General features: G+C 41.8%; 2 protein-coding genes across 4 annotated transcripts in view; one reads left to right on the plus strand and one right to left on the minus strand.

Moving 5' to 3' along the window:
* The first annotated feature begins 1,108 nt into the window (after window positions 1-1,108).
* On the plus strand, window positions 1,109-11,371 carry bicc2 (bicaudal C homolog 2). Its single transcript, XM_067519384.1, has 19 exons — window positions 1,109-1,510; window positions 2,568-2,614; window positions 2,968-3,037; window positions 3,175-3,254; window positions 3,393-3,554; window positions 3,635-3,688; window positions 3,918-4,133; window positions 4,251-4,502; window positions 4,633-4,764; window positions 5,041-5,230; window positions 6,070-6,203; window positions 6,273-6,466; window positions 6,942-7,047; window positions 7,548-7,587; window positions 9,291-9,454; window positions 10,228-10,447; window positions 10,528-10,694; window positions 10,886-10,985; window positions 11,084-11,371. The coding sequence occupies exons 1-19, from the start codon at window positions 1,234-1,236 to the stop codon at window positions 11,200-11,202; spliced, it is 2,724 nt and encodes a 907-aa protein (XP_067375485.1). The 5' UTR covers window positions 1,109-1,233; the 3' UTR covers window positions 11,203-11,371.
* A 1,699-nt stretch (window positions 11,372-13,070) lies between these two features.
* Window positions 13,071-21,671, minus strand: part of spock1 (SPARC (osteonectin), cwcv and kazal like domains proteoglycan 1) — a 101,262-nt gene continuing 92,661 nt past the window's right edge. For all 3 annotated transcript variants that reach the window (XM_067519389.1, XM_067519390.1, XM_067519391.1), the window contains exons 8-12: window positions 19,669-19,788; window positions 19,119-19,340; window positions 18,390-18,452; window positions 17,740-17,877; window positions 13,071-15,814 (exon numbers count right to left, since the gene is read on the minus strand). In XM_067519389.1, coding sequence (XP_067375490.1) covers window positions 15,618-15,814; window positions 17,740-17,877; window positions 18,390-18,452; window positions 19,119-19,340; window positions 19,669-19,788 — 740 coding nt within the window. In that variant the 3' untranslated portion in view covers window positions 13,071-15,617. The remainder of the gene's footprint in view (window positions 15,815-17,739; window positions 17,878-18,389; window positions 18,453-19,118; window positions 19,341-19,668; window positions 19,789-21,671) is intronic.

Raw genomic sequence — 21,671 nt, forward strand, 5'->3', positions numbered from 1 at the left:
ACTTCTTGACCAGTTTCCATGGTGACACGGTTATTGTGTCTTTCACTTACCACCCTCCTCGGGAAAATAAGTCTAGCCTGAAGGAGTTTGTAACATTAGTAAAATCTCTACTCTGCCAAATAATGTTTGCTGATTTGCCTGGGGCCAGATTTGTTTGGGCAACATGGAAAACACTGAACTGAGCTTTAAATGATGTCCCACTAGATCTGATTAATTGAGCAGCTTGTTTTTACACATTTTTCAGTCTGTACTTGACTTATCAACTTTGAGAAATTTAAAGCAGAGAGGGGACTCAATAATTCCCAAGCAATATAATTCCCCCCTTTTTCTGTGTCTTTAATTGTAGCTTATGACTTTCTCAGTGCCAACTAAAATTATGAAACGACTAACTGATAAGAGTTTTAAACATTTCTTGAGGTAATATTTAGATTTTCCTGATGGTGGAGTAATGTTTACATTTTCCTATTGATAATTTTACTCATTTAAAGGATCTTCCCAACACTTTAGAGCAATTCTTCTTTTTTATTACAAGCATTGTTGCAAGCTCCCCTCCAGCCCTCCTCTCCCCAACCTCTGGAATCTCAAACCCTTGTATGTCTCATTCGGAGAGAGGGGAGGGAGGGCGCACGTGGACGGACGTGCAGTGGAACCCAACTGGAAGAAGTGTTTATTTTATTAGCTGTGTGTGCTGGTGTAAGGATGGTTTGAAGAATGTGTGTGCGTGTGTGTTTTGGAGAGATGTAATATCTTGTCTTATCATAGGCCTTGACTATATATCCATGTAATCTGTGAAGTTGAACTGGGGATTAGAGAGGATTTGTTGAGAACAGAGTGATCCTCGGTCAAAGTTGTAGATTATGTTTTTTCTGTCTGGAGCCTTTCAGATAAAGAAGAAGGAAAAGTGGTGTGTGTCTCAGTAAAGAAGTGTCTCTTCTTGTGAATCTGTGCTGTGCAAGGCCATGGCAGCATATCATTCTGGCCTCAAACAAGTTGGAGGCAGAGAGAAACATTCAGATTTGTGTACTAAATTAAGTGAGGGGGGCGGGGAATTTAAAGAAAAGGGGAGAGAGGGGCTGTCTCTTGCCCCTCTCTCCCCTTTTTTCACTCTCTGTCGGTCTCCTTGGTCACACACATCCTCTCTCTATCACACACACACACACACACACACATCTTCTCTCACACACACCAATACACACCCAAACACACAAAGCCTGACGAGGGCTCAGTCCTGCTATGGCCACCACTACCACTGAGGAGAGCTCTCCAGTTCTGGCCGCCACAGCACCCCAGCAGCCTGACTTGGAAACTAGTGTAGAACCCGGCTCAGTAGCAAATCCTGAGTCCAGCGAGCCTCATCATGACAGGGAAGAAAAAGAACATGAGGAAGAGAGGGAAGGGGGAGGAAGCTCCATGTTGGGGCACGAGATTACACAAGCGCAACGCTTGGACCCGGAGTGGGTGGAAGAAAGGTTCAGGATTGACAGGAAGAAGCTGGAGAACTTGTTGTATGGTGAGTAAGCTGAGATGTTCATAATATAGTCAGTACTCTGCATCCAAACAACCTGATTCCCTGCTGGAAATGTTATCAGCTGATTGTCTCTCTAACTACTGTGTCATGACATCCCTGTGTGCTCCTCTTCACAGTCCTTATTAGCTACCTGACCCTGTATGTTTTTCAGGGCCACCATCAGTATAACAGCCATTCATTAAACTCCTGTTGCTGCATCTTTGTGATTAATGACCTTCAGCACTTTATTCCATTCAGAAGCCTTCTCTTTTATTGTCATTCCTGTCTGGGAAGCAGAGGTAACTGGCATTATTACTGACAATGTTACTTATTGCTGCTTGTCAGGTTTAAGACAAATGCCTCTCCTGTGTAGCCAGGGAAACTCTTTCTGCTGTAGATAGAGGCTGATGTTTGTCTGTTTGTCCTCGCGCAGAAAAGTGTTTGAGTGAGTTCGGCTCTGATAACTGCGTGCAGCTGGGACTCTGCTTTTGTGTCTGTTTGAGCAGCGTTCAGTCAGGCATTAAATTTCGCACCTCATCCCATTTGGCAATAATCTGTCTGGCTGAACTTGCAACTTTTCTCTGACCAGCTGAGGAAAAGTCTGTGCTTTTTTTTCTTCTTGATTTGGTAGGTGTTATTTAATTTTTGGTGGAAAGTCTTTGCGTCATAAAAAGCATTGTTTTCTGGGCTAATTTATGATTGCCCCTCAAGCCACCACCTTCTCTCTCCACCCCATACTGTTCTTTTCCCATTCCTCAGCTCCCAGCAGTGTAACCCATAGTGATGAAGGGGGGTCAGGGTGCTCCTGGGTCCCCCTCTGTACCCTGTAAATGTCACAGTGAAGCGATGGCCTTTTGAAATTGTTCATGTTCCTGGCAACCTCTTGTTCCAGTTGCTTGGCAAATTTCAGCCAAATAAACATTTAAATGTTGACTTCACACACATGCCTAATATTGAGCAACGCTGTGCTGTAAACAGAGGAATACGGTGCTGCTTACCAACATAAGGGGACAAATCCCACTGCAGGAATTTTGTAATGCTCGTTTATTTGTTCTTTCAGAGCCAAAGCACAGAGATAGTGAGACAGGCGAGGAGTTTTTTGAGAGAGTAAGTAAACATCCACATGTGTGAAACTGTTTATTCATAAAACCAATAGATGAAATAAGCTATAATCAGGCATTAAGCCTCCTGGTTAAATGTCACTTGCAGATCAGCGAGAACATCCCTGCTGCTGTTTTATCATTTGTTCCATACTCCATATTCAGTGATTACTGGTTTTATCGAGGTGATAATTGCAGCCTTTGAAATGCAAATGATGCTTTGTATTCTTAGATGGGCAGAGATCTGCTGTGTGTCTGTATGTGTCTGCTGGGATTTGTGTGGGTGTATTTCTGTTTACAGCCTCCAATGACAGCTCAGTCTTTGTCTCTCACTCTCTGCTATTGTCTGCGCTGGCACAGGTGATGAGAGAAACCGACACTCAGGTGAAATGGCCATCCAAGCTTAAGATTGGAGCAAAGTCAAAGAAAGGTAACAAAAACTTGACATTTCTGTCAGGCGGTTTCAGTGATCTTAGGATCTTTTCTGTGTTCAGTATTCATTGTTACCCATTTACTGTAACAAACTCAAATGTATGTCATTAAAACTGACGTCTGATTTTCATCTAGATCCACATGTGAAGGTGGAAGGCAAGAAAGCAAATGTTTTGGAAGCCAAAAAGAAAATATTAGAAGTGCTGGAAACAAGGGTGAGGGCTCTAACACCTGCTGCTCATAATTTTTCTAACAATGACATCAATATACAATTTCTAACATTGCATTTGCTGCTGTGAATGCAACTATATTTAAAGTGACAAATGATAGCATATAACATGTATACAATCCAGGTGAACAAGGTGACTCTAAAGATGGATGTGGCCTACACTGAGCATTCCCATGTGATTGGGAAAGGTGGTGGAAATATCAAAAAAGTAATGGAGGTCACATCTTGTCACATCCATTTTCCTGACTCCAATCGCCACAATGTTATCGGTGACAAAAGCAACCAGGTAACCAGCTTTCCAATGTACAGTGGTGTTTTAACGAGCCACTAACTATTGCCCTGAACATTTTTTTCAACTTTTGCCAGGTGTCCATCGCTGGGCCCATAGAAGGCGTGGAGGAAGCCAGGAGGAGGATTAGAGTGAGTGGTCAATGTACTACCCAGGAGAGATTTCAATTTCTTTCAATTTCTTTTCTCCCGTCAGCCACCGAGATCAATAGAGTGATTAATAGAATGGCTTACACTCAGGAGACAGGTATATTTGTTAAAATGCCATCTGCCTGCTGTCTCTGTTTTTGTTTCCTATCTCTTCATTTCCCACTCTTCTCTGTGTCTCCTCTTCATCACATCCTTCCTCTCCTCATCTTAGGACCTGCAGCCATTATCCTTGACCTTTGACTTGCCTGTCAGTCTGGTACCCCAGCCTCTGCCAGATGCAGGCTCCCCAGTCATCCAGCAGGTAGCAGAGACTCTGGGGATCAGTGTGAGCTTCAGGGCTGTTCCACCCCAGCCTCAGGTACAGAACCCCTTTTATGGAAGCTGCTGCACTGTCTGGGGCCTGCAGGGCAAAGTGGCTGCCGTCAAGGTTAGCATGACACATTTTAGAGAGAATTTTAATGTAGTCTGCAGGTAATGTGCATCAGAATAATGCAAATTAGCATATGTAATATCATTTGTCATGAATGTGAATATCATCGGACAGAAAGCGACCTGCATCCTGATGGAGCTACTGCTTGGGTCAGAGGTCACAGGTGGCATAGTGAGCAGCCAACTGGATGTCACCTCTCAGCAGCATCTCTTCCTGTTAGGCCAGAATGGAGCTCACTTCCTGAGTGTCATGCACCAGACCCAGACGCAGATCATCTTACCGGATCTCAGTGCTCCACAAATCCCTTCCTCACTCCTCATCCAGGGCAGCCCCGATGGAGTGTGCCTGGCTCGTCAGCAGCTCATGGTACAGTGAATTCAGACTGTTTTGTTTTTGCTCAGGGAGAATTGAAAGAGCCCTTCTGAAAGGTAACAGGTGCATGTGTTTGTTTTGTTTGTTGTGGGGTTCTGTCTGTATTTTCTTTGTACACATCTAGGACTGTCTGCCTGTGTGTTTGATGTTTGACATGCGTGAAGATGGGGAGGCAGATCCTTATAAGTTGGCTCAGATGATGCAAAACCTGGGAGTCTTCATTAGTGTCAAGCCCAAAGTCAAACAGACCAGCAAGGTACAGTTTTCTCCCTGTGGCTTTGCTACATTCTTATTGCTTGAGTCACAATCTAAAAGGAACTGTCTCATCTTTTCAATTTCAGTTTTAATCTAAGACAAACCTGTAGAGTTTGTGATTTCTCATTTTTACACACACTGGATTAAAAAGGAAATGTCTCTTGAAATTGTTTTTGAATTTTCAGTTTATTTTGAATGTGAAACTACTCTCAACCACAATCTCACACACTATGGTGAGTTGAATACTGATGTCAAACTATGTATTGGTATTTATCAGTCGGTGGTGGTGAAAGGTCTGGAAAGGAACATCTCCTGTATTTATGAAGCCCGCAGTCTGCTCCTGGGGCTGAATTCCTGTGAGAATGCCAAGGTAACTGGGATGAACCCTGACTCTATGCTAGCTGGCAGCGGGCTGACTAACTACTGGCTCAACATGTTGCTGCAGCAGCTTCGTCTCTCTGAGCAAGGTGAGGATGTGTGTAAGTAAATGCCATGGAAATTCAACTTATCAGCCTTGGCTAAAAGACACTATGGGAGACAGTACATCCAGTTTCCCACAAGAAGTTGCTTAAAGCAGTGTGTCTTTCCCTTTATTTTTTACCCATTACCCATTAGATTTTATGCTCTTAAGTAAAAATCCCATGTTTTTATTGATAGATTTGTTGTTGTGTATTGTGTAGTTTTATAGTGTGTGGTGAAACTGATGAAAAGGTTTCTAAATTAACCTAAAAATCTTCTATTCTACCCACTCCCTTCAACAGACACAACCTGGAGATGGATACATGGGCTAAAAGCAGAATATAGACTGCACACATATTTATTGACTGGCAATAAAGCAGTTATACCATCAGAATCATTTGAAATATGTTTATATGATATAATATGGATATTCCTATCTAAAGATTTCTTAGTGAGACTCACCCTTCTAACCAATCACAGAAGTTCAAAACCTGCATGTTACATGCTGGTGCAATAAGATACCTTGTGTCTATCTACGAGACACCATGGGCTTTGATACAACATCAACATTTGATGCCCTGGTTGGATTGATTTTGAGTCACTTGCTTCAGCTAGCTTGACTTCCACAATTGCATATTGTAGCTTTAGGTAAAAGAGGAACACTGTAATGTAAGCTGTCTAAAACAGGGATATTACAAAACCAAAATAGCAACAGTAACTCATCTGAAGTCAAATCATGGCAACTACTTCATGTGTCTACATGTGTCTGCATTATGTTGTCTATATTTCGATAAGGTCTAGTATGATTATTTTTCTCACTACATCAAGTGCCTTTCATTTTGATCAGGAACTGTAGCAGCTTCCACTCCAGAGGAGCTGACTGGTATTAAGCCCCGTCCCTCACCTCCACCAGGCCTCACCCCTCCTACTGACGAAGGAAGGACAGGACTGAAGGGAACAGACAGTCAGCCTCTGGAGAAGGTTTGTCAGTATCTAACTGCTGTACTCTCCTACAGAGAAAACCAAACTAAGCACTGAAATCTTCTTCAGATCCTAGAAAATGATGATCAGTGTGGCCAATCAGAGGTGGTGGTGACTTCATTGTGCGAGATGTGTGATTCAGTGAACACAGGGTTGAGCAGGGTTGGACTGATGGGTCGCAGGGGGAGTCTCCAGGGTCCTGAAATTGCCAAGGTGTTTGGCCAGGGCAGACGCCATTCAACAGGGCAGGCATTAACATACAGGTGAGCATGCACAGATTTGTACACTTGTTTTTGTTAATTGTGAGGGTAATTGTAACCTTCAGATACAAAGCCATAACTGAAGAATCAATGGTTGACCATGTGGGGACAAATGTTTGTGGAGAATCTGTAAATCTTAAAAAGAAAATCTGTGAAGCTTGTTCCCTTCATCTATATTTTGTTTTTTACTGAGTCTCTTATTCCCTCTTTTTCTGTATTTTGTGGTTTCATATAATATTGCCACAGTTTGTAATGCTGTGTTGTTTTAATAGAACATCTTTCCCTTGATACCAAACAAGTTTATACCATTTTGAAATCCTCCTATAGCATTACTCCTGTTGCTCTGGGGAATTAAAGAATTGATATGCTTTGCAATGTTGCACATTGCCATTACAGTTTAATCTAACTTTGTCTCTATGTGTGTGTGTGTGTGTGTGTGTGTATGTGTGTGTGTGTGTGTGTCTCCTGAATGTGCCAGAGTGCTGAACGCAGAGATTGAGGGAGGGAGGAGTGAGCGCAGGAACAGCCTGAGGAGAGAGGTAGCGCTGGCTCAGGATGTTGGCACTGACTCATCCAAGGCTGAGGTGAGAAAAAAAAACTTCATGATTGCAGCTCTCTCTTTTTTTTGGTCTGCTTTCACTAAATGATACACTGCAGCCACGGATAGTCTTATCTAGAAACAACTTATTCACAGGGGATGAGACAGTCAAGTACCATATGTCTAATTTTCAAAAGGACACTGAAGGCGTAATAGTGTTTTCGAGTTAATTACTAGCACAGAGTGAACATCTGTTCATTTCATGCCAAATGCAGATGACAAGTTAGATTGAAAACAGCAGGAAAAATGTATTTGTGGTATTATATAACCCATTGATTTGCGTGTCCCTGACCCTGAGAAGATTTGATTTTGAGAATTGATTTCTGTGTTGGTTTACCACCACAGCAGCAGGAAGTGTTGTTTCCTGTGAGTTTGTTCCCGCTGTAAATTAGGTCCCTCCTGCTGCTCCTCAGTAACTAGAGAAAAAAAACTAAATTCAATTTCATGCATTATTTACCTACTCTATTTCCTGTTTGTGCTTTGTAGGATTATGACTATGAGAAGAAGAAACTCCTGGCAACCAGAGGTTAGTGTTCCCAAATGTTTAATATTTCTTCCTGTGTTTCTGTGGTTTCAGGAGCTTCTGCAGCAACAATTGGGGTACAGCTATCCAAGCATTTAAAACAAAATTGATCTATAGTTGCTGTATATAGTGGATAAATATTTTAAACACATTTCTAGAGAAATCAGCTTTATACCAACAAGATGTTTACTGGCTGTTTTAACTTATTTCCTAAAGCAACACTAAATCAAAGGAATTTATAGCTTTCTGTCAAAGTCAACACATTGTGGCAATATTTTTGGTATGAAATAATTTGATGTCATATTATTATGTGGATGAAGTAGCTCTTTTAGTTTATTTGTGTGGCAACACATTAATATCCGAGCAGACGCAGAGATTTGATGGAGGGGGCTCACTGCCAAGTTCACTGATGAAGGGGACCTGTTTGTATGCTGCACCATGCCAAAGTTATAATAGAGGAGCACTGGCACTCCCACTTAATTCACATGAGACAGACACACAATACAGCCAACACACACGTGCATCCATACACTTTTGTGTGTGCTTCTCTCATGCGCACATGCATGGAGATACGCACACAGGAAACAGTACCTCATCCATCATGCAGAATGAGAGACACTGGGAAGATCTGCAGCCAAATGCTACTAAATTCCCTCAGTGTTGCTTTATGGGATTATGAATTAACAGTTTGAATGGGCCATCTGCCTCACAGTCATTAAGACACCCATATGCCAGTATATGAATGGGACATTTACTCACATAAACACACACACACATACGTCCATAAATGACAGCGCACCAGTAATAATCCTGTTGATATTGCACTCTTTGTGAAGTGATGTAACAGTTTTTATCACACATTCACATATGCATCCAGTTCTGGTGCCAAAAAGGGCCTAGGGTCACTTGTTTGTCCCTTGAGTCTGTGCACAATATCTATCACAGTCTTTGTAATTAGATTTTTATTAAGTGTGCCACATGCTGGCAAGGACAAGCACTGTTTGTGTGATTCATCATTTAACACCTGAACTCAACTTGTCCAAATCATAATATTCAGAGGAGATGTGGAAAACCAGAATTGCATTTTTACAAGGGACAAGTTTTAGTTATGAGCATGCTACAGAGAGTATTAATGTGAATTTGAAATCACTGCATGTTAAATTTATTTCTTTGTACAGATTCAAATCTTTACCCTTAAAACTGTTACAGCCAGTTTGTTTGTATGGCAGAACTACGTTTATATCAAAGGTGTGATATGTAATGAAAAACAATCACCAAATCTACATTTACCATCTGCTTCATCATTTAGCTTACTGTTTGGTATCATGACCTTCAACCTTACTGTTTTGTTTCACTCATTCTCCTCTCATTAGCATGAAGCTCATTTTACTAAAAGATCTCTAAAATACAACTACAGACTGCTGGCTCAGCACCAAATAGTAGACAGACAAAGTTAGTGACTGGCTGTTGAACATAATATAGCATTCAAACATTTAAGTATCAGATATCTTCCTCTAGAGTTAGTGGACAGTCACACAGAACTGAAAAGATAATGAATATTGGATTAGTATGTTCAACTTTATAACATGATGTCGGTGTTGTTGTTTATAACTGCTGTTTCTGCTGCTGCAAGAAGCGAAACAAGCTTTAAAAGCATGTTTAAATCTGTGTTTTTCTTTTCTGTGTCTTTGTATATTGTCTGGCAGCCATGCAGAGAAAGCCTGTGGTCACTGAGCTCCGGACACCTACGGACACTTGGAGCGGCCTTGGGTTTTCCAAGTCCATGCCCGCCGAGGCTGTCAAAGAGCTCCGGAACATCAGCCGCCGGAGCTACAAACCGTACTTGAGCAGCAGCAGCAGCCAGCAACAAGTACAATGAGTTTCATGCCAATATTAATATATTAGCCTAATTTTTAACATTTATTCAAGCTTCAGTTGCTGGCACTGATTTACATACTTGCTGAATTCTTTCGAGCTACTAAAGCTGTGTTGTATTGCTGTGCTGTGAAACAACCACCTCCACTGTGCCCCACAAACATAACCTCATTTACTGGCATTGCCCTCTAACAGTCTGAAGCTTTTATCTCACCGTGTGGTGAGCACTGCCAGTTTGTACGCTCAATTACCTGGGGTCTGTTACCGTCGCTTTGGTCAACAAAGCCACTCCTCTGCAGCCTGTTTACCTGAGCTGTTTCAGCTCATCTCCCCTGCTCTTTAAAAGCCTCCTGTGTGGCCAGTCTCTGCTCAGTATCCAGTCATGGAAAAGGAGACCCACTTAGGTTAATAAGAGCAAGAAGGATTCAAGTTCAATTTTCTGCAGAGACCTGGGCTACTCAGAAGAAGCCCTTGCTAAGCCCACTGCATTATTCATTTGCAGCGAGAGAACAAATGAGCTAGTTTAGATACATGATTAATTGCTGGTATTATTAAAGTTTTGTATCTGTGCATATCATTTCTACTGAAACCTTTGACACGCAAGAGAACTTGTAATAACTTGTAAAGGTTCTTCTCATGACCTGTAGTAAAGAAAAAGGCAGAGGAAGGAACGTGTTGGAGTTTCTGTTGAGTAAAATGTTCACAGATGAAAGAAACATGTCTAATTAATATTTAATGCCATCACAATTTCTCTCTGTCTCCTTCCAGTCATGGGCTGCTCAGACAGGGAAAAAATGTAACGGGAGTGACTCAGAGAATTGGAGGGACAGACGTGGATCCACACCTTCATCCCTGCTTGCCTCTTCCTCCTCCTCATCATCGTCCTCCTCCTCCTCCCCCTCCTCACCCCCGTCTACTTTCTCCTCATCCACCTCCTCCTTCCCTGCATTTGTATCAGCAATGAATAGAGGCAGAAATGACAAACCCTGTAAGTTTCAAACACCTGTTGTCTTTTTTGGGCTGACAAGGTTGACAACACTTTCTTGTATCCTATTTTGACCTTACCAGCGGATAGCTTCCCGTGCAGCAGCAGCTACTTTGAAGACGTGTGCTCATTGAGGAGGGCGTTCTCCTGTAGTCAGAGGAGTCCATCTCCCCAAATGACAGATGACCTACCTGACCTGTTCAGCCAACTCGGCCTGATCAAATACATCGATATGTTTGAACAACAAGAGGTAAACACCTGGAGAATGCCATTTTGTGAGTGTGAACTTATCGCTTACACACTCAACATGCTGCTTTTAAAGCTGCATGGGCGAGCTTTAAACACACTGATACACAGACAAACACACTCTTGTGCCCCTGTCAAAAGCATTATGCATTATGAATGACCATCATGATGCAACTGCTATCTGTACTCATCCAGATCGACTACCAGACTTTCCTCACTCTGTCTGATGATGATCTGAAAGAAGTCGGAGTCTCTACATTTGGAGCCAGACGCAAGATGTTATTGGCAATTTCAGGTAAGGTTGCGGGATTTAGGTCTACGTTGTCTGTTAAAGAAATAGGTGGCCCTTTTCTCCTTGGGGAAAATAATAACCTTGATTATCTATCAATACAGACCTGAACAAGAGCAAGAGGAGGCTCTCAGATACACCTGCAGTGAAGCCTGGCTACTTGGAAGGTGGTGCTAGTGGTCGACTGCCAAGAATTGTGGATCTAGAAGTTGCTGCAGAGTAACCGCTGGTGAGAGGAGATCGACCAACTCGAGACTGCATCTGACCAGTGTGGAACTAAACATTATATAAAGTATACAGTGAAGCAGATGCCTGTGCAGTTTATGTGTTTATAGACGAATATGCCTGAAAATACCCTGGAGAGGAAAAACATTAAAAACCAGTGCCTTTTAGCTACAGCCATATGTCAAATCATTTTACACAAAATCAAGACGAGGATGTCTTTCCTTACAAACCTCAAACAAAAAACTAAAAACCCACGTGGACACGAGGGCATATTGAGTATGGTTCTCTTTTGTGGCACCTTTTTCTGTCTTAAAAGTGCCTTTCTGATGCAAACCTTGACCATGTTAACCTCAACATTTATGCAACTGTAAATAGATTTTTACAAAATGACAGTGTAATATGATAGTGATGAAGAGTAAAATGTTGCTGTTAAGATTTATCCATAAAGATTATATTTTGGGGGAATTTGGGATTTTATTATGACATGAGAGGAGAGAGAGAATATGTTAATGACAAAACTGTATTTTGGACTTTACAACAACGTGGTCTTTTCATTCTTTTAAAAACTCTATTATGGTCAGCTGTATTTTGAACTTGTCACCAACTCAAAGATTGGACGAGACCAGCAGAGGGCACTGGTGCCACACTGAGCTTACAAATCAAAGTCACTTTTGTTTTACTTGAAAAATGATCATGATCATTTCATTAGATGGACCCACAATGCAGCATTTGAGCTTCTGGTGGACAAGGTGGATTTAGCTTTGAAATATACAATAACAACAAGTTAAATAAAAATGACTTAATGACTTAAGTAGAAAATATATACAGGTAAATGGTAGCGTTAATATGACACACCTTTTGATTGTGGTTTGGTTTTGCCTGAGTGCTCAGCTGAAAGTACCAATTTAATTTATCACTGCTGCCAGGAGTGAAGCCACCAGAGCTGCTTATGACTTGTTTTCTATTAAATTATTTAGCAGCGTACTAAACCCAGCAATTAAGTGCCATCAGAGAGACCTAACTGGCAGGGTGTTAACGAGAACGGTATCACCCGTTTTTAAATTTGCAAATTCGGAATTGCGATTTTGGCTACCACAGTGAAACCTCTACTGGGGGGCATGAGGGGGTCTGATATGTTTAGACGCTCCACAGGCTGGATGGTGCAGCAGCCAAGCGTGAAAGGGAGTGTGAGTGGAAGTGCTGGGCTGTGACAGATTAGGGGGAGATGATCCCTACTTATTACAATGTCTCTGCCAATTACATAGGCAGGCTTTAGACCAGTGATCCTCAAATCTGGTCCTCGGGCCCTGGAGCACTGTTGGATTTCTATTCTGTCAGGTGGTTAATTGCATTCCACCGTGGTGGCAGGTCTAAATCGGTCCTTGATCACACAGTTAGGAAGAGAACTACCTGGAAGAACCAGCAGTGCTTTGGTCCCTGGGGACATTGGAGAGCCACTTGGACTTTTCACCTGTTTATCTTGACGCATGGACCAGGTTTATATATAAAATAAAGCTATGAGGAGACATAATTTACCAGCTTTTCTATTGCTAAACTGATGACTCAAAATAGCATGTAGTACAAGTCAGTCCTTTAAAGGGTGCCATGCCATGCTTTGACTCACTTAAATTCATAAGTGAGTGAAAGCATGGCATGATCAAGGTGATATCAGAGGTTGCTTCTCGTTGGCAGTCCATCAGTTCGTCATGTGATTGATGTGTAATTTTCTAACTTATATTTAGATGAGATGGTCAACATTACTCTCATGACTTCTTTGTAAACATGAAGCTAAATCCAACAGTCGACTGGGAACAGTGGAAAAGAGCTAGATTGGCTCAGTCCCGAAATGACAAGATATGGCAGACATTTGATATAACATAAGCTCTAATAGCAACACATTGGATCTCAGAAACAACACTGCAATCAAAAAATAATCTGGCATATAAGCCTTCACAAAGCTGCAATTTGCAAAAACAAACCAGAAATAACAACAAATGATAAACCACATGAGGAAACCAAAAACAATCACATACTCCGCTATGAGGCAAGATAACATGTACTGCATAAGAAATAAGTTTCTTAGTCTTATGTTGTGTGAGTGAGTCTTATGACCCTCACTACATGTGTTCTCAACATAGATTATAGACTATAATGGTTTACTAATAATATAATTATTGATAACTATAACCTTAACTTTACATATTAAATGACAAGCCAATCGCTCCACCTCCTTTTGTCCCCTCAAAATGACCAATTGCTTCAAGGTCCCTGCTCGTAGTTAATCACCGGTCTCTATGGAGACATGGACCGATGGGAGGATCCACCTGACACGAAAGCCATCTGTGTATAACAAAAAAGCAGCCAACAGAGAAATGAAACAGAGGATGCCCTAAGGATAGAATAAAAACAACAACCACGTGTCTCTCTTACTGAGATGAAGATGGAGCTCACTCCAGGAGAGTGAATGGGAGAGCAGAGGGAAACAGAAACAATAATGAGACTGTCTTGTTCTCTCTGTGGATGAGGAGGGTTGAAAGTGAGCACTGAAGTGTTTCTTGTGGTAAGAAGCATATCACAATGTGAATACGTGGGGATTGTGATTATTTTTGTATATCCACCTTATTCCTTGCCTCATGGGACCCTGCATGCATTACTTTCATTTTCTTTTGTCATGTAGCTTGAGGACAATTGAAGATGCTGCAGAGCCAGGATATGTTGTGAACTGCTGAGTAGACTGTTTCAAGCCAGAAGATGTGGTTGTCCTGTTAGCCTCTGATTGTAGGAACGGTGTTTTTGGAAGTGCTGAGTGGGCTGTTTTAAGCCAATGGGGTCAGCTGTCCCATTAGCGAATGATATTACAAAAACACTCATTAAGCTTTTATGTTCTTCTATGTGCTGCTTCCTTTGTAATTCTCCTGTCTGAAAAGAAAGCTTCAAGAGCATTTTCTGCTGTTTAACTGGCGACACAGCTTTCTCAAGGTTGGAAAAGGTCAGAACTGATGGGGGGCTTTTGCAGAAAATCTGAGCTGCAGAATAAAATAACCAAAAAATGTATAAAATCATTTTGGTTTTAAAGTGAGGGAGGAGATGGGGCTTTATTGTCACTTTGATTTGGTGACAGAAGATGCTTGTGCTGAAAATAGTACATTAAGAGAACAACAGACACATGGACACATACCTGTTAGGTTCAAAAGACACCCAAAGTGCCACTTTACTTAAATTTTCGAAGTTACAAATAAAAGTTCACTTAGTTGACATGGTGAAGATTTCAATTTCAAATCACTGAACATATCCAATATTGGGAGGCAGAACAGAGTCTCTTCTCTGCTTGCCTGACTGTGTCCTCCCAGCTCAGGAGCAGCTTCTTCCTATAGTGTCCATGCACTGTCAGTCAGCCCCAGCAGTCCTACTGACCAATTAGTTAAAGGATATCTGGCTGAGACACTGCAGATTTGGACTAAAGGCCATGCAGTTCACTCTTCTATAATTCTATCGCTCTGCAATGCAACTTCCTACCTCCTAAGATTGGGAGAAGAACCAAAAAGACACTAGACAGCATCAACATAGCAACAAAGTATTGTAGCAGCCAAATAGGCATCACTTTCAGTTTGAGATGCATAGAGCTAGACCTGGCCAGGTGAATCTCTCTTTTACAGAAACACGATGAGAAACATGCAACAACAACGACAATACATCATTAATCTCATTGCTTCCCGGGCTTTCTGGGACATTCAAGATCAACGATTAAATAATTTACAGTCCTCCATGATATAACAGAGAGAGGGAGCATCTCAGAGCCTGGGAGTATGGCGGAGATTTATGAAAACATTGTTTAAACATTGGAAGGAGCCCAACAGTAGGACACAGAGCATGAGAATGAATAGCTGATGGACGAACATCCGTAATTTTGCCCTTCGTGGAGGAGACATATTTACATCCAATATATCAGTTAATGTGTGTGGGCTCACAGACTGACCAGAGGCTCTGACATGGACATTAATGGATAGAAGAGGTACATAGTCAGTGAAAGGAGATAGAAAGTGAAACAGACAAACAGAGAAGTGTCCGTGCCAGAAGAGGTTAAAGATCGCAGGGTCAGGGAAGGTAAAGCAGAAAGTTGACAGCATGAGCGGAATTCTAACGGGGTGTTGACAGTTGTTGAAATCTTATAAGTTCTCTGTTTTCTGTCTGAGGAAAGAGCGAAACACTTGAAGAGCAAGAGGTCAGACGAGGTTCAATGAAAAAAAGAGACATTTGGATAAGGGAAAAGGATTACAAGAGCAAGCTCAGGAGCCGAAAGATGGACTGCTGCCAAGGTAACTGGAGGAGGTGGAGACACTGGAATGGCTTCAGATCTGTGCTGAGTTAACGGAGTTTCCTGGTCGGCTGATGGCAAAGTAAAATGGAGTGAAGCTACCAAACGTAGCCATTCTCGTCATCCTTATCATCTTCTTCATCCTCGTCATCCTCGATAGCTCCTCTGGGATGGATCCGGCCCCGTCTCTTCTTTTGCCTGCTCCGGCCGCTCTGTGATTGCTCCTCCTCCTGGTCGTCCAGAAGAATCACTGCACCGCCACTGCCAAAATCCCCTGATGTCTCCTGGTCCTCATCTGTGGCAAGGTGCACAAAAACACACAGAATAGACAGATTAAAAGAAGAAGCACCACAGAAAGAATCTGAATAGTGTGTTTTGTTCCATCTTTCATGTAACAGGTAGCGTTGCTTCGGTAGCTCATGGTTAATGTCTCTCAGTAGGTTAAGAAAGTAGGTTTTGATTCAATAGTTAGTGAGAGATATGTCAGGAAGATTGTTTAGTGCAGCGGTCTAGACAAATATTAAGAAATGCAGTGTCCTATTTAACTGCTACTAAGGTGTGTAATGAGTGAATAATGGCACTCACAAGCAAGCTAGTAAAATGTATTCTTTCCAGCCACGCCATACTGGCCTCCAGCCTCCCGGAATGGCAAAGGCACTCTGTCTATTGTTGACTAACACTTTGATCCAAACTCAACAACTGGATGGATTAAGTGATGATTTTTGAAAGACAAAATTTGGCTTAGAGATTCCTGAATCAATGACAGTGGCACGGATTAACAAACATGGCTGTAAATTAATACTGTAAGCAGTGCAACAAGGAGTAAAGAAAATATTTTACCAGTGTGCACCACTTTCAACTCAATTGCAAGTCTCATGCTACAGCTAGCGCATATTGCCAAATGTTGCATATTGAAGTTTTAACTAGTCAGTCCCAGTGGTAAGCTCAGTTGCAGTCAATCAAGTTACATCTGCAAGCATTTTGATGTTAAACAAATGTTTTTTGGCACTAATGTGCCTGTGTAGCTACCGTGTAAACAGAAGTCATTATCTCAGTTTCTGCCTCCAGCATTTTGTGAAAGTGGGACAAAAAACTTCAGTTTTAAAACAGCCTATTTACACCTGGGTGTACTCTGCACTCTGGTGGAGCACTTAGAGTGTTAAAATCAGTTTGGTGTGTCTGCAGCACTGCTGCCTGTTTGTTTTATGCAGACTTGAATGGGAAAAGTCCAAGCTGCTCCAGCCCTGAGGCCACTCAGCCAAACTTAGATGAGCTTGTTAGACTGGAGACAAAGAACTGCTGCTGTCACTATGTGAGTGTGTGTGAATGTGTGTGTGGTGGCCATAGAGACACCTCATCAATATTGGAAGTTGCAATTACTGGCTTTGGACTAGACTGGCCTTCAAGTGAGCCATAATCTGTGACTGTGTGTTAGCTGTTTGATTGATAATCAGTATGTCTGCCTGATTTCCTTCATGTTAATGCTAAATTTTTTTCAACAATGAAATCCCTCTGCCATTGATTTGCAGCAGAGAGCTTCTATTGACTTTTTGACTATTACCAGTGAATTTTCACTGCTGGCTTGTTAATGGCTTAGCTAATTATATATATTCGTTGTCTTATTGGACCTTCGTCTTTGTGTTTATTCTCTTCCAGGAGGTGCAACTCAGTCACTGCTACAAATTCATATTTAACAAATCTTCTGACACTCTGCTCTCCGCTGACTAGTGTGACAGATTTTCCTACTTGACTTGCATGGCGCGGGTGTTTTATCAAAGCTGCATGAGCAGAATATCAGAGGCAGATAGAATCAGACATATGACTGATAGTAAAGCAGCCCGGCTGGCTCCAGAGGCATGCCTAATGACATCTATTTCCTAAACAATCACTGATGCATAAGATACTGATAAAGATAAAGAGAAACAGGGATCTGATTTTGAGCAAAGAAAAAGAAGGAAATTGCAGGTGGTGACGTGCGGATATGTTTCACTGGTATGTTTTAAAGAGAAGTTCTCTCAGTCCCTCCCGTGTGCAACAGATAACAAAGGGAGAGAGAAGACAGATGTTCAGTCCACCTGGATCAAAACACTGACTTTGAAAGACAGCTAGACAAATGGGAGCCAATAAGGGCAAACACAACACAAACAAACTCCTTGTTTATCTGGGCTGGATATGTGTGTGTGCTTGTTGGTGTAATCTCTGTGTGCTTTGTAGTCTTACCACAGTTGGGGTTGCCTTGCTTTCTGGAGCCGGCGATCTCGTTGCCATACTTGTCCACACACCAACACTGGCCGGTGCTGCCGTGACACTGAGTTGGTTTGAAGTAGCCCTCCTCAGTACAACGAGGAATGTAAAAACCTAAAAACAAAGAAATTGGAGACAGATAGAACTGAGATGAAGAGGGAATGTGTTAATACCATTAAACTTGAGGTTAGACACTGATCCCTGCTCAGCAGCGGTTACATTTACTCGTCCTGTAGTTTCAACCAAAGGCATTATGTATTCACAGAGGGAGTTCAACAATCAATTACTATTGTGAAGGTTACAAGACAACAGCCATACATCCTGCTTAAGGGGAAGCAGTCACTTTCAATAACCCCCCCCCCCCCCCCCCCCCCCCCCCCCCCCCCCCCCCCCCCCCACACACACACACACACACAGAAACACACACCTGAGTGAATTGCCCCGTGGGGACAGATGACATGTGTTCAAAATGTCAGGATGTGTTTAATAGTGTTTGTGTGTGTGTGTTTATTTTTAATGCCTATGATCCTTTTGCTTTCTTAAATAATTCAAAAGAGACACACTTTGCTACTGTGGTTCTTTGTTGGTATTTGGTTTCTCAACATGAGAGAATGATCCAGACTGACCTATGAGGCTCTTCCTTCGACTCGGATTCTGGATCTTGCTCTTCTCGGTTTGGCATGGCAGTCCTACAAAGAGCAAAAACACAAAAAGTTTTCATTAAAGCAGCTTGTTTCGTTTTCCAGCAACATAATTTAACTAAAATGGCTCTTTCGCTGTTTTACCAAATCTCTCATTTCCTCTACACCCCCCCCAAAGCATCCTCTACAGATATTTTAGGCTTTAAATTAATCTGTTTTTCCTCCTCTCAAATCCATTATCCACTTAAAGGACCGCAGTCTTGGGTTTGCTTGTTCTAGTCCAATTAATATAAACATGTGCAAGCTTAGTCTCACTGCAAACCATTTTGCAAATCATCCTATGACCTTTAAACAACATCTTGATTGCTTTAGGCTCTAAGTCTGACTATGTTGCTGTGATTTCTAGAAGGCATTTGCAATTTAATGATACTTCTTTGATTGGTGACATCTGAGGGATGTGTTTTTTCTACGCCCAACACTAGGAGGAAGATGGCTCATCGAATGGTCGCCGAGCTGAAAACAACACTGTTACCCTATTATCCATAGCACCTAAATAGAAGTGTAATGACATTGAGGTCACCAAACATAAGACTAATAATAGCAATGTGTGATATCTGACTGATTTAAAAGAAGTGCTCCAAAATGACAAGTCACTTCCATATTCTTTATTCCAACAATCACTCTGTATTACTTTCCCTCTTTGTTTCATCTCACCCTCAGGCTTCTGGAAGCAGTAACACCACTCATTGTTTGACAGTTTGCCATCCTTGAAGGAGTCACAGGAGTTGAAGAGGGGCTTCATGCACAGCTCATACTTGTCCAGATAGATGGCACTCAGCTCTGATTGGTCCAGCAGGAGATCAAAGTTCATGTCTAACTTGTTGAACATCCAGCCCAGTGAGTCCTTACAGATGGGCAAGATGCTGGTGTCAAAGTCTAGTGGACAAAAGAGGGAGACAAAAAAATTGAACAAGAAAATCATTGAGGTGAACATTTTTGAAACAGCAGTACATGTCCAGGTCACCTACATTTTTATCTTTTTCAAGTAGCACAGTGAGCTTTGAGTGTCTGTTAGTGTGTGTGATGGCAAAGCTGAGATGGGTTCAGAAGTGTTGACATTACAGAGAACATAGGAGGACTGCTGTCAACATCAGCACCAGCCCTCGCAAGGCCCAAAGAGCAAGGCTGTTCAACAGAAAAGTACTGCGCATACACAAACACACTGCTTACATGTATTGTACATTTTGTGGGGGAATGTACTCACGTTCAATGGTGGAGTCAAAGCTGTCAGAGGATTTGAGATCTCTGTTGGCATCGAGGTGGAGAACTCCAAACCAGTCCTTCAGTCTGGCAGCAAGGCTGTGAAGCTCTGTGTCAGTGCAGGCTACACACACACACACACACACAGACATGAAATAATGAGGAGAGAAAGAAGTGTCAATCTACTGCTGTCACCAGACACAAAACTAATCATTCTTTTTTTTTTGCTCATTATCAAAAATGTATTTCACTTCTGCTGTGTATTTTTCTCTGTGTTCTTTTCTTTTTCTAATTCAACGCCACTTCTTCAGCAAAGGCAGTCAAGTCATGACAAACACTGAACGGCTGCTGTATTTGACAGTTACCATAGGAACCCTATCTGACATATATAGTACACAGACAGATACAAATTCAGAGCACAGTTTGGAGTTTCCTTATCTGCTGCCATCACTGCTTATTGTGTCCAGTCATAAAGATGATTTTATGCATGAGAAATTACAAACTCGGACACACACACACCTAATTCCTAAGCATTTACTTCCTAATTTCACCTTACACTTAAATACATGTAGAGTGATCTTACAGTGGCAGGCATCACAGTGGAGGTAAAAATTAGTCAGTGTATAATTGTGTATGATCACAACTAAAACCAAAGCTGAACCATCACTGTGAAGCAGGCTAATGGTGCTCGTCATGCATCACCTACGCAAAGAAACACAAACTGAACATATTTGAATATATTTAATGATGTCCCTAATTAATAGTATGAGCCATGCTCTTCCACAGACCTAACAAATCTCTGGTTCCTTCCACCCTGTGGGACTGACAGGGTCTGCTGGAAATTCAGGCAGACCTCTGCCTCTGCCTGTCTCCTTCTGCATTTGTGTCTGTCAATCTCCATCTTCTTTTCTGTTTCTCTCCCACATGTGATTGACATATTTTTCGCATTCATTTTCTTTTCAGAGCTTGTTAACATACCTGAAGGACAACAGCCCTTTTCCACGTCATACTGAGCCTACCAATTCAAATGCTGCAGCTTTGTTATGAAGGACAGGAAATACAGAATAAGGTTAATTTGAGAACTGAGGCTGCGAAACGTGCAAAGGTTTTATCTTCTAATTCTTGGATATCATCCACCATCTCTTTCACGCAAACACACTGAATCCTCAAACATTATACAGAGAGAAAGATCTCATTATCACACACACACACACACACACACACACACCTCCATAAGCATCTTGGGATTTCAGAGGTAATGTCAAATGGATAGCCAGGCAGATAAATGGTATTTGTTCTTTGCTAAGCTTTAGTCTGTTTCCTTGGGCATCCACAGCTTTATAGCAGCTGCAATAATGGCACAACCCCAAAGTAAAACTATAAAATACAGTGTGTCTGTGTGTATGCACACACATGGGTAGAGGAAATGATTCAACATCTCAAAAGGAACTGTTCTAATACAGAAGATGGAAAAAATTCTCAGCCCAGCATTGAAATATGTTACCTGTTTAAAAATATTCTAAATGGCTCAGTGGCATGTTTTTGGGTGTGTATATGTGTATGTGACATGCTCATGTTTGTGCCATGCACACACCTCCTTTGATGTGATACTGGCCACATTTTTATCCAGTGACAGCAATGATCCAGTCAAAGGGACCCATCTACTCTCTTCTTGGTATTAGAGTAAATACCTCTCCCTAACTCAGGTGTTTGTGTGTGTGTGTGTGTGTGTGTGTGTGTGTGTGTGTCTGTGTGCATGCAATGCGTGTGTGTGTGTGTGTGTGTGTGTGTGTGCGCGCAATATAACCCTTCAGGACCTGACAGATAACATTTCTGAGTGCTTTTCATTTCCACGGTATGGAGCAGAGAGAGCAAAATACCAACAGCCCAACATTATCTTTACCTCCTAAATAAAATTCTCCTGCAGGCAGAGGTAAAGTCCGTAGCATGGTGCACTGAACACAAAAACGGAAAACTTTGTCCCTGTCTTCATTTTTATATGACTGT

The sequence above is a fragment of the Channa argus genome, chromosome 10 (genome assembly GCF_033026475.1).
Source record: "Channa argus isolate prfri chromosome 10, Channa argus male v1.0, whole genome shotgun sequence".
Classification (NCBI taxonomy): domain Eukaryota; kingdom Metazoa; phylum Chordata; class Actinopteri; order Anabantiformes; family Channidae; genus Channa; species Channa argus.

Excerpts from the sequence above, each read along its gene's own strand:
- bicc2 (XM_067519384.1), top strand. The coding sequence starts at position 1,234 with ATGGCCACCACTACCACTGAGGAGAGCTCTCCAGTTCTGGCCGCCACA. Across the intron at positions 4,134-4,250 it reads GCAAAGTGGCTGCCGTCAAG|AAAGCGACCTGCATCCTGAT; the intron begins GTTAGCATGACA and ends ATCATCGGACAG. Across the intron at positions 10,986-11,083 it reads GATGTTATTGGCAATTTCAG|ACCTGAACAAGAGCAAGAGG; the intron begins GTAAGGTTGCGG and ends CTATCAATACAG.